This window comes from Pseudopodoces humilis, chromosome 11 (genome assembly GCF_049639895.1).
Source record: "Pseudopodoces humilis isolate 2021_Gansu_Grassland_sample_001 chromosome 11, ASM4963989v1, whole genome shotgun sequence".
NCBI classification, from domain to species: domain Eukaryota; kingdom Metazoa; phylum Chordata; class Aves; order Passeriformes; family Paridae; genus Pseudopodoces; species Pseudopodoces humilis.
Genome location: NC_142210.1, coordinates 3,364,438 through 3,381,132, shown reverse-complemented (window position 1 = coordinate 3,381,132; position 16,695 = coordinate 3,364,438). Strand labels below are relative to the sequence as shown.

Below are 16,695 nucleotides of genomic sequence, written 5' to 3'. Positions count from 1 at the left end.
ATATGGAAATCAATCTTTCTTTCATGCAAGCACTTAAAAATGCTACTACTTCAGCTGCTTCTAGGGCTCCAGGTTCTCAAATGACAGTCCTCATCCCAACATTCAAAGTGGGTTTCTTTTCTTCTCTGATCCAGAGTCTTAAGAGCAAGCAATTGTCAAAGCCCCAGAGTAGATAAAATATCCAATAGGGGCTTCAGTTGTACCATATGCAAACATCTGAGAGACTCAGTACCTGAGCTCTGATGTTAGCAGGGAAAACCCGTCTCCTCTCTGCTGGTTGCCTGTTATGCTGATTCAGTGTCTCTCATTTCTGACAGGAGTCACTTTCAGAGAATACAGAACTCTATAAAGTGCTCTCTCTGTGTTTCAGAGCTCCTTAACTGAAAGCATTTGTGCAGCAGTGATGTAGCATTTATCACTGTACAGAGTAACCACTGTTTCCTAATACAAGTTTCCACCAGACTGGTCCTTCTGAGCCCCCAGCTGGCCAAGCAGCTTCCTCTGGTGGTTCTCTGATTCAGAAGCTTGTGGAACAAGTCAAAGGAATACCAGACAAAAATGGCTTTGACTGAAAGGGTCTGTATGATTTTTTCTTGAAAGAAAGCATAAAGTAGCTGAAACCTATTCAAGAAAGAAGAATTGGTCTCAAAAAACACACAAGATAAGCGCTTTTATAGCTTTGGCTAATATCCTAAAGCTATTTGAAAGGGGTTTTCTTCTGAGTGGCATGAAGAATGAAGAGTAATACAGTTAAAATGGATTTCCCTTACACAAGTGATGTGAAAGGTGAATATTTCATTCATTTTAAATCAAGTCATCCTGCTGTCATTTGAAATCTCACAGGTTCAGCCTTGTGGAAGGATCTAAAGGCAGCACTTCAACAATAATCGGATTAGAAGGACTTGCATAGCCCCATGGTCTAAAAAAGAGATAAAAGAAAGCAGAGTTCAAACTTGCCACAAAGCAAGGCAGTGAGTTGTGTGGTGCATAATCGACCACAGCTCAGAGCCTGTGATTTTGACAATCACCTGAAGCAGGGATGCCTGCAGACTTCAATGGCTATTGGAAAATGGTCAGCAATGACAATTTTGAGGAGTATCTGAAAGCACTGGGTAAGGTTCCCTTCAAACTTTTTGAATGAATAATCAATAAATGCCACCTGTCTTATTCTTTACGTGAATCTGTTTTTTCTTGTACAGTCATAAGTCATTTTTATGAGAAGTATTTTTTTCAGAAATGCACTTTAAGGATTTCCTTAAGCAAAATTGACTTGCCTTAAGCAGCCTCTACTTTTTACCATCTTAAAGCTTACATTAAAAGACATTAAACTACATAGCTTGAAGAGGTAAGTGGTGGATTCCAAGCATAAAAAAACTCCTATAATTTGAAAAGCAGTAAAATTTTTATATTTAATAAAGATTCAATGCAGTTCTTAATGCAATTTTGTGTGTTTGTATTCGATGTTGTGTTCATATCTATATAGAAGTATTGTAAACCTTATTAACTGTCAAATACAAATGGTATCTTTTAAAGATTCCACATAATCAGAAAATTGAAGCATTAAGTTATTTAAGTTTTAAGAATTAGGTTACAGATTTTTTTCGGGATGGGAAGTCTGGTTTGAAAGATTTGGACATCTGTTTATCTTTGTTCATTTCAGTTCTCCCTAGGAGCAACAAGGGGAAGACTTTTCTCGATAAAAATAACTCCTTTCTTTTTCAGATGTAAATGTTGCTGTAAGAAAAATAGCAAACCTGCTGAAGCCTGACAAAGAAATCCTTCAGAACGGGGATCATATGATCATTAAAACGCTAAGCACTTTTAGAAACTACATCATGGAATTTGATGTAGGGAAGGAGTTTGAGGAGGATTTATCTGGGGTGGACGATCGCAAGTGCATGGTAAGAAGTAGAGCTGTAACAATGGACAAAAAGGAGTATTGACAACCTGAGGCCTTTCACAGAACACAAGTGGCTATTCCTGAAATCATTTCTGTACTTCTCAGTTTGCCACAATGTACCTGCAGTTGTGAGTGTGCCTTTGGATTAGAGGAATGCTAATTTTCACCAGGAGCACAAAGCAGTTTTATCAATCAGTGAATAATAACCTCAGTGAAGCTATGCTCATTTAAAGTGGGATGTTTCTTAGTCAAAAAGAAATCTAGGGTCACTTCCAGAACCTCTTTAATGAGTAAGGTTTCACACTGGAGGAAATGCACTGATTGCAAGGTCAGGCACTGCTCCTGTGTGAGAATAGCCAAGTGCTTAAAGATTGCCTGGGTGTATTTATTAGAGCACACACTTAATTAGCCCACTGGAACAAATCTTACTGAAATGAATAAGCAAACACTGAGGACTTTGTTTTGCAATAGCTCTGTTTTATGAGCACTTTTTGCATTTTAACTTAGGACTGATAAATACCAGTTTACAGGGGAAAAACTTGAGAATAGCAAGTTCTCATCTATTAGTTTGACAGCTTGACACTGGCAATATTCTACAGTGAGGAAGTTGACAAAATTATCTCAGGAGGGACTCTAGATAAAGAATCTCATGAAAGAGAATTAATAGGTTTCCATTCTGAGAAAGATAGTGCTATTTTAAATAGAAATATTTTTCTCTCACACTAAGATTTGCAAATTTGCTTTTGCCCTGATCATTGCAGGAAAGGGAAAAAATTGGAGGACCAGGGAAAAAGAATGGTCACTTACTGAGTGTCTCAGCAAATCCCTCTGTAGTCCTTGTTACAGAGGGTACAAGTTTAATGAGAGTGCAGAATACACCACGGACAGAAGGGAGGAGCATTTGTGTTTCAGAAAGTGCCCCAGTGGCATCGTGTGATTTGGGCTGCTGGAATGCTCTCAATCAGGATATTGAGGTCCAGATTCGCTGAACAGTTATGAGCCCAAGGAAAGATTTAAGACTAAGATGATTAAACTGCCATCAAAGATAGCAATGTTGAAAACATCTGCCACAAAGGTGTGTGTGTGCACAGAACTGTCCCTGTGTAAGCATTATCTGTACTTGAATATCATTAAACTCCCATTTGAAGGAGAACTAAACCATCCTCTGCATGGTGGAAAGAAGTAATATTTTATTATTTTTAACAAGCCAAAATTCTCTACCCTGTTCTGCTAAATTGAGTGATAAGGGAAGGATTCAAAATGTTAAACTAGAAAGAAGAAACTAGAGAGAGATAATTTCAATCACTGCAACAACTGATTGGTTTGGAGTAGAACCTAGTTCAGCCTACTTTCAAAGGTTACTCAGACATTCCTCTGTCTACTGTTTAGTGGGAAATGCTTCTTCAACCTTGGAAGCAGAAGTTATCAGCACCTTCCTGCCTGTTACAAACAAACAAACAAACAAACAAACACCCCAAATAGCCAGGGGCAGTCACTGACTCTGACTGGGCTTTTTTAAGGACTGAGGGATGTAATTCCACAAGACCCCCCCAGAGATCTCCATGGTCTCCATGACCATGAAGAGATCTCCATTTGTGGTCTCCAGCTGTAGCTGGACAGTTCAGGTCACTGGTACTCCATTTGCCTTGTAGCAGCACATCACAATTTATAGTTCAATTTTATTATTAAAGATTTCTTTTCTACATGAGACCTCTGTTTTGTCAACAGCAAGACAGTACAAGAAGCTGTCTTTCTGAAGTGACTTCAGTCCTAATCTTATAACCATAATGCCAGGCAAAATTTGTAGTTGTTAAGCAGCAAAATGACTCCAACAGTGCAGAAAGAGTCTTGTGAGAGAAGAGTCATGGAGGTTACAAGAGATTCTGGGCCAGTCCCTGAGTGGTGGTACAAAGAATAGCACCATAAAATCAAAGGTTGAATATCATTCTTCATGTTCCATTTGTTCATGTAGAGCCTGTGGAACTGCATGCCATAAATGGCTTAATCATTAATAGTCAGCCTGTGTAATGGGAGAGGTTGTGAATCAATTATTGTTATTTATATTGTGGACTGAGCAGACCACTGAGCAAGTTTTATCCAAGGAGCTCGATGTATGAGCAGTACAAAGTAACATGGATAAGACAAATTACACATTAAACATTAATCTATACAGCAGAGCAATCATCAGGAGCCTAGCAAAAATAACCTTAGAAGTAATCCTTCCTAGAAGTATGGATTGTTTTTTCTTCTAATGAAGAATATGTCATCTAGCTAGAGTTAATATATCTGAAAAAATAGTATCAGCATGGTGGACAGGTTAGATCTTGTGTGTAATTCACTGAAATTGTGTTCACCTTTCAGTTGTAAAACATATCCTCAGGCCAGTCAGGGTAGAGTGTAACTACAGTAATTCCAAATCAGTACTGTCCATGAGGAGGAAGGGCTAAAAAGTTTTGCTGATACTTATGTTAGAAGCTGAAGTTTTGACATTAGGAACTTTATACTCTTAGGAAAGTACAAGCCCTCTCCTCCTTTGCGATTAAGGTTTTTTTCAGTTTTATAGATGGTCACTCCTGGGAGCCTGTCTGAACTGTCTGCATCAGGGAGTTAATTGAGAAGGATAAACCTGAGCAATTGCAGTTTGTCCTTTTTCTGACCCTCAGCCTGGCTCTCTTGCATACACATGTTTTTGGGTGACTGTTCTCTGGAGGGATAGAGGGAACAGCAGCTGGTGACATCAGGTGCTTCAGGATTTTGTTTCTGTTGGGAAGTGAAAATGTGATACTTTGGAAACTCTAAAGCCCTGCAGTTCAGTCAAAGATGCAGTTTCCGTGTTCTGCAAAACCAAAGATGGAGATAGTTGACCACAGGAGAGATCACAAATGATGGTAGCAGTGCTCCTTGAGCTTTCCACCCACTCTGAGATAAAAATTTCATCTATTCACTTGGCAGTTTTGTGAAAGAGATCTTCCTGCAACTTCAATCATACTTAACAATTCAGGTTGTTAAAAACTTGGCAGTTTCAAGTACAAATGTAAAATGAAAGTTTACATCTTCAGGAACATCTTTCATTCTTTTAGATGTCCCAAAGTGTACATTAGATGGTGTAGAAAGAAGTTTAGGGCATGAATTTGGGTTACATTTTTTCTCACATGATGTGAATTGAAGCATGTAGTCAAGTTTCAACTGCTTTGAAGAGTTTGTTCATAGTTTTAATTGGTAACATATTAACAAATGGAGAATGTACCAGGAGAGAAATTTCAAGTTAAATGGAGAGCTCTGGCTTTAGTATTTCTCACACTGAGTCTTTGATCCTGCTATCTTAATTCTCAGTGAAGCTCCAGTCTCATCATTAAATCTCCTCAATTTTAAAGTGAATTTCTACAATCTCAATTTGTGATTTTTTTACCATCTCAGGTGTTGCTCTAAGTATGAAACTTTGTTTCATTTATATCAGCATTACTGTGGAAAAAATTTACTTTGCATGCAAGAGGAAGCATTATTGAAACAATTAATCCAAACCCATCTCTGAAAGTATGTGCATTTGTGTTTAGGAAAGTGCCCCAGTGGCATTGTGTGATTTGGGCTGCTGGAATGCTCTCAATCAGGATATTGAGGTCCAGATTCACTGAACAGCTATGAGCCCAAGGAAAGATTCAAGACTGAGGTGATTAAATTACCATCAAAGATAACAATGTTCAAAACATCTACTACAAAGGTGTGTGTGTGCAAAAAAAGGAAATTGTGCTTCTCTTTCTCACTGTCACAACCAGTGAAGCTGGTGAAACATCTACAGTGTGAAATACGGACCAGCACATAGGAACAAGGCACATAAGCCTTCTGTACCTTCACAGTGTAATTTACTTAGTGTTTCATAAAGAAATTATGAAAAAGTTAACTGAAAAACCTTAAAATACTGATATGAAGGCTGAAGTTTCACATTGCAAGTCTTTGCATTCAGTGAATCAAAGCAGATTGAAAATTGAATAGCTCAGATGCAAAAATTATTTTCTTAAAATTTTTAGTTTTCTAATGATTCTGCTGGTAAAGTCAGAGAAGACTTTTGCATTGTAATTATTCTCTGCTGTTCAGGCATTTGAAAGCCTGAATTGCTTTATCTTACACTATGCAGAATTAATCTCTTTTGACAGAAACTTAAGGGCAAGTGATCTGTTAAAAAATCAAGAAAGATTTTATGTTCTAAATATAGAAGAGCAGAATTTCTTGGATAACTGAGAACAGTTGTGTTATAACTGAGTGTTTGTCCAAGCATATGAGAGGTGCTTTGGTAACTCAGAACCTTGTGCTCTCTGATACAGTAATTTTCTTCTTCCATTGAAGCAGGAAATGAAATGACAAAGGCAGGGAGCTGGGAAACAGAGAAAACCGCAAGAATTTTAAAGTGAATGTGGGAAATAATACATCCTAACCATTTAGTTATCTAAACCTGAATACAAGTGGGGTATAACCATGAATAAGTTAACAAGTGGGTGTTTAGGGTTCCTTTATTAGAACTGACAGAACTTGTAGTCCTAAGTGAAACTTGCTAGGGTGGGGAGGGTGAGGAGGATTTGGGAGTTGTAGAGTTCCCTCATCAGATCTAGAAAACATCTTACCATGTGAAATGTCAGTTAGTGTTTGAAACAGCCACACAAGGACTGTTCACAGACACCTGACTGTGCCAAATCCTGCTGAAGGGAGGGAAGTTGCTCAAAACTGATCATGGCTCTGTTTTAATTAACAAACATGCCTAATGTGACACTGATTCCTCTCAGGTTTGTTTTCAGGAAAACTGCAGTGGAGGTAGTTGTTCTGGCCATAATTTGATTTATACCACTGCAAGGTCAGAATAAAGCCCTGTTACAAAATCACATGGCCCTTGAAGCTTATTTAACTATTTAGGCAGGTTCCTCTGTTACACAAATGGAATTCACAGGTGTTAATCTAGGTCTGAGCAGGTCTGGGAATTAAGACTTTGCTGCCAGAAAAACAACAACCAATAAACAACATTCCACTTCATGGAATTGCAGGAGGGATCTCCCACAGGGTGAGAAGATTCAAAATAAATTGTGCCTGTCCAGTAAGATGCAAGATCAGCAATATGTCTTTACTCAATCCCTCTGATTTAGCTGCTTTATTTCTTTACCCTTTTGGGCTTGTATTTTCTCCTATACTTTGGTGGAACAAGCATTATTCTAGAATCACTGTTGCTGGGGCTGGTCTTCTCTCAGATTTAGTGCCTCCTGTCTCTTTGCAGTACTCTAACTTCCCCAGCTCCTCATTGGCGTAATCCCTGATTTTTTTATTTTGGGGGGGAGGGAGGTGTAATTTAAGAGGTAGACTATGATAGTTTTCTGTTGGTATTTCTCGTCCTTTACAAACTGCTCTCAACAAGAATAAAAGTCCTCCAGTCAACAACCCCTCTGAGGCTCCAGGTACTCCAGGTAGCTGGGTCTGTCTCAATCTCTGTCACAATGGACTCTGGTCCCTTCTGTCTGTGCCTCAGTGAGGAGGAAGAGTTTCCTTTTTCCTGCCTTGTCCCACCCTGCTTGCTCCTTGGGCATTAGTTACTGCCTGGATGTGATGTGCTCAGCACATTTGAACAGTGATAGCAAATGAGATGATCAGAATCTTTGGCCATAGAAATGTCATAAACTTCACATTTTGCAGGGCTGGATTCATGTCTAAACCACGAGGCTGATTAGAAGCTTTGGAGCTGGTTACTCACAAAACTGCTGCTAGCATATGGAAGCTCTGCAGGGAAAGTGGGTTTGAGTAGGTTTAGCATTTCAGCTTTTTGTGAACTCTAAAAAGCTCTGAGAGTTATGAATGCAGAAAGTGCAATCAGAATCAGCTGAAAAGCTGAGAACCAGACTTAACAAATCCGATTTTGAATGACAAACCATTAGTGTTATGTGCAGTAGCATCTTGCTAAAATTACACAGGGGATAAATTAGTTATAGCCATTAATTTAAACAGTAAGTGTCTTAGAATCGATTCTGATCTTTGCACAGAGTGAATTGGATGTGATGTCTTTTACTCTTTTTTCTGGCATGGGATATACAAGTTTTCCTAGTTTTGTATTATTTGTATACAATTTTATTTCAGTGAGGAAAAAAGCCCCTATTCCTAAGAAATAGAGCAATATGCACTGTCTAAAATATTGATTCTCTACCTCCCCCCACATTCTGTCATAGCCCAGAGCTTTGCAGCTTCACTTTCCTAGTCCCTGGAACATGCCTTGTCTTTGCTTTGCTCTGTTGCTCTTATGAGCAAGGATTCAAAATAAGGAATTGGAACATTTAGGGTCTGATCCTATATGACAGCAGCTTACCTTTCATCTAAAACTTCTCACTCCGGTCCTAAGCCTCTTTTCCAGCAGTGCTGCCCCTGGAGATGTTGGCCATGACAAAAGCAAAGGAGACTTTGCCCTGACTGAGCTGCAGCAGAGTGAAATAGGTTCAGCCTTTGGCCAGCACCACGATCTGGAGATAAAGGCCAGAAATTGTTCTGTTTGCTTTGTTTTTTTCTCCGTAGTTTCTTCCAGAACCTCCAGATGCAGATGTGACGAGACAAAAGGGGTTTCAGGGGCAGAGGTGACCCCCATGGCTGTACTCCCTGGAGCAGCCTCCTGCATAAAGGCTGTAGGGAGTGACCACCTGGCAGAATTCTCCTTCACAGCTATACTGGACTTTGTCTGGGACATCAGAAGGAGTTTATCCTATCAGCACTTCATTTTTTACCCCAAAAAACCGCTTACAAGAGGTTTTTATATCACTTTGTACTCAGTACAGATGAAATGGTTTATCTTGAGAAGTTGTTAAATACCTTGTTGGAGATATTGCTGTGTTTGACCAAAAGTTCTAGGATACTTTCTTTGGTGTTATTTACAAGACACAGCTCAAATTGGATTTTTTTGTTTCATCTGATCTAAAAAAAAAATGACTTTCCATTTTTTTAATCCTTCTTTGATCATAATTACATAATTACAGTTGTAAAATGGGCTGTCATTCTCCCAAGCAGAGAATTACTGGATAGAGATGGAGCAGGGAGTGTGGTGCACACCTAGCTTTGCAGTCATTGGTGCTCCATGTATAGAGACAACACTCTGAGGGAGGCAGGAGAAAAATAGAACTGGTGCTGCTGTGTTTCTGCTACAGATAGGAAATCAATAACGTATTTTTGATGAAAGGTGGGAGCTGCAATTCATACTTGTAAAGGTAATGTGTCAAAAATCTATGCAGCATTAAAAAAAATGTTCAGGAACTGCTTGAAAAAAAAAAAGTTGTTTTCTTCCATTCATCTGTAAAATCCATTTTGTACCCTCAGCTGCTGAGCCCCTGACCCAGGCAGGCACACAGGAACTGCCAGCAGGGGAATGAGGAATATTGTGAAACCAGCACCAAATGTCTTTGCACTTAGACCTCACTGGGAAATGCAAAGTACCCTGATAAGGTTTGATGACTATTTCAGTAAATTACAAAAGTCACTGTCTCTACCTGTGGGTCAGGATGATTTGCCACCAGAAGCTGAAATTGTGCAACATTTCACTACAGTTGCTGCTGCTAAAGAAAAAGCAGATACATAGTCAGTAATTTGTTTAGGGGTTACTAAATACTTCATTTAATAAATCCACCATGTCTCATAACTGGGAAACAGTAATGAGAATACTTTAATTATCATTTCCACCAACTTTAATATTCAGGAAGATTCAGGTGGTGCTATGCATATAAATTTAAAACTTCATAACACAAAGAGATTAAATCACTAACAAAAGTATGTGGATGCCCAAGTAGTAAAAGGAGAATATCAAAGTACATAAAAAGTGAAACACTACAGAAACCATACCATAAAACTAAAGAAAATTTAAAAAAACATAAAGAAAATAAAAAAAAACATTTTTTGTTTTCTCTGGCTTCAAAGGCTTTTTCACTTCCCAGAAGAGCTCCATTCTCTAATATACCTCAAGAACAAAGTGTACATAATCTGAAAAATGTGCAATATTGGTGGTTGGAATTTTGGGGAAGAGTTAAATGAGGCAAGACTGCCTGGTTTTCCCTCCCTCAGTCACCTTTTGTGGTGTTCTTTTAGTACTATTGGTAGTGCTGCTGGCTGATTGCACTCACTGCCATTCTCTCTTGAGGCTTCCTACAGAACTACATGCACCTGACCTAGGAAGTGTTCATCTCAGGGTTAAGTATGAGCAAGTGGGAAGTGAGCAAGATTTAAGCTTGCTCATGGTGAGTTAGATTATGTACTGTGTAGTTGAAAGGAATAAACAGTGTCTTCCATTTATTATCAAGTAGTACAAGATGTTCGAAAAGTCAAGAGTTCTGTTTTAGAGAAATAATACTCCATTTTCAGCTAGTTGGTTCTGTTACTGGAAGCTGCAGCTTTCTGTGTGCCTGGAGTTTGTCTGCCTGTCCCCCTCACGTGGAAGAGGACAAGGAGCAGGAGCTGTGTGCCTGGGCTGCCACATCCCCCAAACCATGGCAAGGGTTTTCAGTTGTTCGGGCAGGTGACAGCAGCTCTGTAACCAGGCAGCCCTTAGCTAATGCTATTACCAAAATGGGGGCAAACAAGGCTCATTACAAAGGCATACTTTACTAAGGAAAGTAGCTTTACATAAAAGGTAAAGTGTTTGTTTATCTTGGGAGTGTGTGCCAGGAAGAACCAAAGGGTCACACAGAAGTGCCTTAGCAGTCTGCAAGTGCTTGGCTCCTGATTACACCATGGCAATATCCTGATCCCATCCTCAAAAATAAATCCTTGCTCTTTGATACAGCAATTTGCCCTACAGTATTTCTGGAGAATCGTTTTTATGTTCTGATTCAAATATTTGGGAATGTTGTAAAGCAAGTGTTGCTCTGCTTTAGATGTTGTAGAGGGTGGAATGTTGACAGCAGCCAGGGCACATTAACAGCCAGAGCAACTTCAGCCTCAGCTAACACTCACTGTGTGTCTCAGGAGAGATATTTGGGGTGGAAGGACATGTTTAAATCTGAGATAAAAGAGAATTTTGTATTTTATGTATTAGTTTAATAAAAGAGACATTGAGACATTACAATTTGACCTAAAGGATACATATGCCACTGATCAATCTTACTGTCATAAAGTGATAGTTCCTGCCAACAAAGAAAATCCCATTATGTTCTCTTGCAATGTGTTCTGCCCTTTATAACATTCAGAGCAAAACAGCTACATACAGAAATCAGGAATTGTATGGTTTACTCATATCCCCTCAATATTTATATTTCTCAAAGGGAAAGCAGAGGATCCCTGAGAATATTGTCTGATAAGACAGCTTGGTTAATGTCTGTGGATTTAGACTCTTCGTGGTTACCACCAAATTGCAAAAAGCAATTTCTAATCTTGACTGGAAAAACAAAAAATCCTGAGAAAAAATTATGTTGTTTTCTGAGATGAAACAATTTCAATCACCCTTGGAGGCTGAAAAGTTAACATTTCCTTGTGCTGCTACAAATATTTCTCTATTTCCCCCAAGTGTACTAAGTCAGTGTAACACTCACAACTGACTTTGAACATTAGTAGGACTAATAAAGTTGGATCCTACTTTATCATGTTGTATTGCCTCTGAATTCACATATAAACCCACCAAATTTAACTGTTAAGCTAAAGATTAAACTATGCTGAGCTATTACTCAATGGATATAAATAAGTGCAGTTATTAAGCAAAGTTCCACATACAATTGCTTCATTCCACAGTATCCCTCACATCTACAAATCATCATTCATTTTCTGTTACATTCATTTCTTAGAATCAGAAATTTGTAGATATGTTAACTTATAAATTAAACATTAGTCACTTTTACTCCTGTTGTTTGTTATCTTCTATCTCTTCAGTGGATGTGTGCAGATTCAGATATGGGAGAGGATTTAGGTAATGGTGACCACATTAACTACAGCTTTACCCAAATATGTTGTTCCTTCCTGCATTAGCATTTTTTGCATTAAAAAGATATGATTTCATTAAATGTTATCTACTGCTTGGTTTAAATATATCAGTTTACAAAAGAGAACGGAAGAATTTGTGAATGCATTTTCTAAATTAGAGAGATTTCTTTAACAAGGACACGTGAGTTTGTCTCTCAGAGCCCCCTTGTAGTGCAGACAGACTGATGGGATCAATCCCATGGCCTTGCCCATGATTATCTATCCTGGCACTCTTGCAGTGATTCATTTTCCATGCTGGTTTAGTCTAAAGCTTCCCATGGGAGGAGGCTGCTGCCTGCGCTCATTCAAAGGTAGTGGCTGTCATGGTTATCATTTAAGAATTAACTGTTTGTGACAGATGAAATAAATAGGACTGGATAGCTTTGGAGTGTTGAACTGGGTTTAATGACCAGCAGGAAGAATGTAGGCTGACTTCTCTCGGGAACTACACAGGATGGATGCAGTAATTAAGTAAAGTGATCTTTAATGACAGCTCAGAATTCATCATCTCTCCATGTCTGACTGCACATGCAAGCAGTGGCTGAAGACTTTTACAAGGTAGACACTAATTCCATATTTACTTCTCAGAGCACCTTCAAACAAGCTGATTTACAGGCCATGTGCTAATACTAATGTTAAACTATCCTCATGAAGCACAAACTGTCTCTGCTCCTCCCTCTTTAAGTATTTTACAGAGCATTGCTTCTCTTTGTCTTAGGGAGACAGGAAAGGCAAATTGTCAGTAAGTGCAAAGCAGAGGAACAGGCTGCAGGATGCACACACATACAGTGAAGGAGTTTTATGAATCAGGTTTTGCTGAACCCCTCAGGACAGCACCAATATTCCCAGAAGTGCAGTATGGATTACTGCACCTGACTCTTGACTTACTCTGCCATTTCTGGCTCGAGTAGTTCCCCAGCCTCAGTTGCAAAAAGCCAGATGCTGACAAAGTACCAAACCACTCTGCTCTGTGCAGGAAGGCAGGCTGACACATGAGGAAAAGCCAGCTCAGTATTCAAAAGCTTTGGTCATCCATAGTGCCAGGAAATGGGAATTGTTTTCAGGTAGAGCAGCTGGGGAATCATTCACAGGGTGTAAAAAACCAAACTAGATCTTAAGTTTTCAGCTCCTTTTGTAAATGCAGTGTTAGGCTGCAGAGCCATTCTGCTCCTGCATTTTTCAGCAGGGAAAGAGGAGGCTGTTCTTACGCAATGGTTTTGATGATACTTTTTTCTTGCTTTATCTCATCCCTCCAAGTTTTTGGCAGGCATTTGGGCAGCAACTTTCTGTTCAAGCTCATTTCTTTGGTAGTTATCCTAAGTAGTACAACACTCTCCAATCTCTCTTCTTATGAGATGCACTCATCATTAGAGATAAGTTTTGCTTCACAGAAACTCATCATAATATTAGAGAATATTACAGTAATACCAAACATGTCTGTTTTGTTAGACCACTGTGTCTTGGGATGGAGATAAGCTGCTTTGTGTACAGAATGGAGAGAAGGAAGGCCGTGGTTGGACCCAGTGGATCGAAGGAGATGAAATGCACCTGGTAAGATCATGTCAGCAGTTTCGAATGCCCCTCCATTAAAATGGTTAGCTATAACATAGTAGGGAATGTGCTATGTCATTTTGGCTTGCTTTGACATGATTGTGTACTGGTGCAGCATTTGACTTGTCTCTAAAGCAACAATTTCATTTGGAGACATTATGTTTTTACATCCCTTACAAAGCCTGACAATTTCAAATGCTCTTTCTGTGCTCAGTGTCTGTCCAGACTCACCAGGCTGAAATGTTCACACAAGGAAAGCATTTACCAGAGTGCACCTCACTGTCTGTAAAATACTCAGTATGGGAGCTGTGAAACTGAGCACCCAACAATAAGAGAAAAATACATCATTGTTCTTTTAAAATAATTACAGGCCACACTACATTATAGCCTAGAGAACTAAAACGGCAGTTAAGCTTTTGAAATTGATGGTTTTTTCCAAATCATCATTTTTATCTTTCTAAATGAACAGGACCTGAAAGAAGATGCCTGTTCTTTTGTCCTGTATCTCTTTATAGCATCCTCACTCTCTCATCAGTGTGGGTAAAAGGCAGTGTTCCTGCTGGGATAATAAACTCCAACCTCCATTTCTCCTCACTGTGCAGTACTATTAGCATTCAGCAGTCTAAAATGATATCTTCTAAATGTTGAAATCAGTAGCAGAGTTAGGAAATCTTTGCAGCAGTACCCCAAGCCCCTTATTACCAAAGGTCATTTTGAGGAAGTATTGGTGGTCCCAGAATCCAGTTTAGGAGAGGAATGGCTATGATAGATCTTCCCACCTGTACTTGGTGCAGCACAAGCAGGGAGAGGGTTGCTGTGTGAGTGAGCTGAGGCCAAGGCTCACCTGGAGGAGAGGCAGCAGCGAGAAGGAGAAGCCTGGATTTCCTGTGCATGCACACTCCCAGCAGCACCTTTCAGCACTTCCACCCTGCTCCCAGCTGCACAGCCTGCAGGGCCACGCCAGGTCCTGTTACCCATCACAGTGCCTGGCCTGAGTTCAGCTCACACCTGGCTGCCCTCAGTCCTGCTCATCTGGGCATTCTCCTCCACATGCACACAATAGCACCAGCTGCTCTTGGATTTCCCTGCACTGGCATCCTGCTTTCTGGCCTTTGCTAGTTCCCAGGCATTCTCTTCCCATCTTCTGTCCCCAGCACCAACTCCTTCAAGCCTGCTTTCTGCTATCCTTCCTCTGATTCCTGCTCTAGCCACACAGCCTGGCCATGGACCTCCATGCCCAGAGCACTTCCTAGACTCCCCGTCTGGAGGTTGATTTTAGATGTCAGGAACTCAGATTCAATTGCTCAAATACTTGTGTTTAGTGCCAGTTTAGGTAGCCCAGGGTAACCTGACTACTCTGATGCTGCTCTTCAGAAGGCTGGGAAGAATTCTGGATCATACCTGCCAGCTCCTGCATTCATTCACTGGCACTTGGAAAATTTACCACAATCTGTCTCCCATGTATGCAGAAGTTATTTCATGCAAAGGAAGTAACCAAGTATTTTAGAGTCTACTCCTCAGTATTTCAATTTTCTCACTTCTTGTATTTCATCAATTTCAAATGATGTCCCCTTTATTTCTCCAGTCCTTGTTAATGCAGCTCTCTCCATTAAAAGTACAGTAGAGTCCCCTTTAGTATCTTATTTTTGATCAGCTAAGATCACTAGGTTCTGTCCTTTTAAGAGTTCTATGATACAATGAGCAGTTATCTTTAAAGAATTAATACTTCAATAGCTTTATGATCCTATTGAACTTTAAACAACGCCAAGTGTTAATTTATTTTTTTCACAGCCCTGCAGAGAGTAGGGCCACATCCTTTAGTAGTTTATCACTTCCTATTTTCTTCATTTCATTCTGTGGTCTGTACTGTGTAGTTCCTTTTAGATTTTATTTTATGTGAGTGACTTATTTGACCATTCCCCATTTCCTTTTAAGTTTTATTGCCCTTTTCTATTGTAGTGTTTGCTTCTGCTCCATAGTTTTTTTCACTGTCAGCTGGTCTCTCAGCCCTTATTCCAAACTCCATCTTCTGGGTTACCTCTGCAGGAGTGAACAGAACAGGTCCTAACTAAAGTCATTGCATCAGTCTGTTGCTCCACCAACTCAGCATGAAGCACTTGCTCTTATTGGGGTCGAGCAACATATGTCAGTTAAGGTTATTGATCTAGTTTAAGGGTTTTTAAAGTCATTTTATCAAAGTCCCCCATAAGAAATGTACATAATTTCTGCAAAATATTCCAGGAGCTTTATTAAAAGTCTCATCTTGAACTGGAAAGTGCATCCCTTCTGCTAGGTCATGCATAAATACTGTCTTTATGTCCTTTAAGAGCTTCCACACTCTTTTTTTTCTTGCACCTAAACCTTGCCACAGGAACACACACCTGTGTTCACTTCCCAGGTCAAACCTGAGGAGTTTCAGGAACGGGGATGGGTGAACAGGCAAACAGCAGCAAATCCCAACCCAGGAGGGAAACTCTGCCCCTACTCATGCCCAGCTCACAGAGATCCAGAGATCAGCAAGAATGGTTTGGGAAAGCTCTTGTGGAGCTCAAAGGAACAGCTTTATGCATCCAGGGCTTTCAGCCAAACCTCACTGCAGGTGGACAAGCCTGGAGCACATCTGCTGTCACCTGCCTTTTGTAGCCATGAGCTCTGTGTTGCTAAATTTCTGATTTCTGAATCTGTAGGCTTGAGCTACCAGTCACCACCACACATATACAGAGCTGGTGAGGCAAATCCATCCCCACTTCTTTATGTATCCAAAATAGAAAATGCCCATTCCAAAGGCCTAAAGCAGTTGTATATTACTCACTGCAAATAGAGAATAATGCACCAGGAACATATTTGGCCCTTCAAGATCAGAGATCCCAAAATATCTTCCCTTGCTCCACCTTTTAGCAGAAAACAAACCCAAACCAGATGGTTTCTTTTACAATGAAAAATAGGCTGAAATATGTACAAACCTTCCAATCCAATTTAATAGAAAATTGTGGATTCAAATTCAGCTGGACATACACATGAATCCATAATGTTTGTGTCCTATGTAAAAATTGTGGGTTTTAATTACTTTCTCTTCCTAGGAAATAAGAGTGTGTGGAGTCACATGCAAGCAGGTCTTTAAGAAGGTGCAGTGAGCTACTGCTTCCACAGGAGTGAAGAACTGTAGAATTTACAGACTTGCCACCAACTCTCCAAATGCTGGTGCTGAGCATCCTCAGTGACAAGAACAAACACAGAAATGAAGATCACAGTAGAACTGTATAGTTGGGATAAAATATTTTTAGGAAATT

At 39.8% G+C, this 16,695-nt stretch overlaps 1 protein-coding gene and 1 long non-coding RNA gene across 2 annotated transcripts in view; one reads left to right on the top strand and one right to left on the bottom strand.

Annotated features, from left to right (window-relative positions):
• The window catches only part of LOC106628513 (uncharacterized), a 24,762-nt gene extending 16,447 nt beyond the window's left edge, over nt 1-8,315 (bottom strand). Inside the window, exon 1 of the long non-coding RNA XR_001331913.1 lies at nt 8,235-8,315. This is a non-coding gene — a long non-coding RNA (uncharacterized LOC106628513). The remainder of the gene's footprint in view (nt 1-8,234) is intronic.
• RBP1 (retinol binding protein 1) lies at nt 973-16,695 on the top strand. Its single transcript, XM_005529491.3, has 4 exons — nt 973-1,112; nt 1,723-1,901; nt 13,304-13,405; nt 16,486-16,695. The coding sequence occupies exons 1-4, from the start codon at nt 1,040-1,042 to the stop codon at nt 16,537-16,539; spliced, it is 408 nt and encodes a 135-aa protein (XP_005529548.1). The 5' UTR covers nt 973-1,039; the 3' UTR covers nt 16,540-16,695.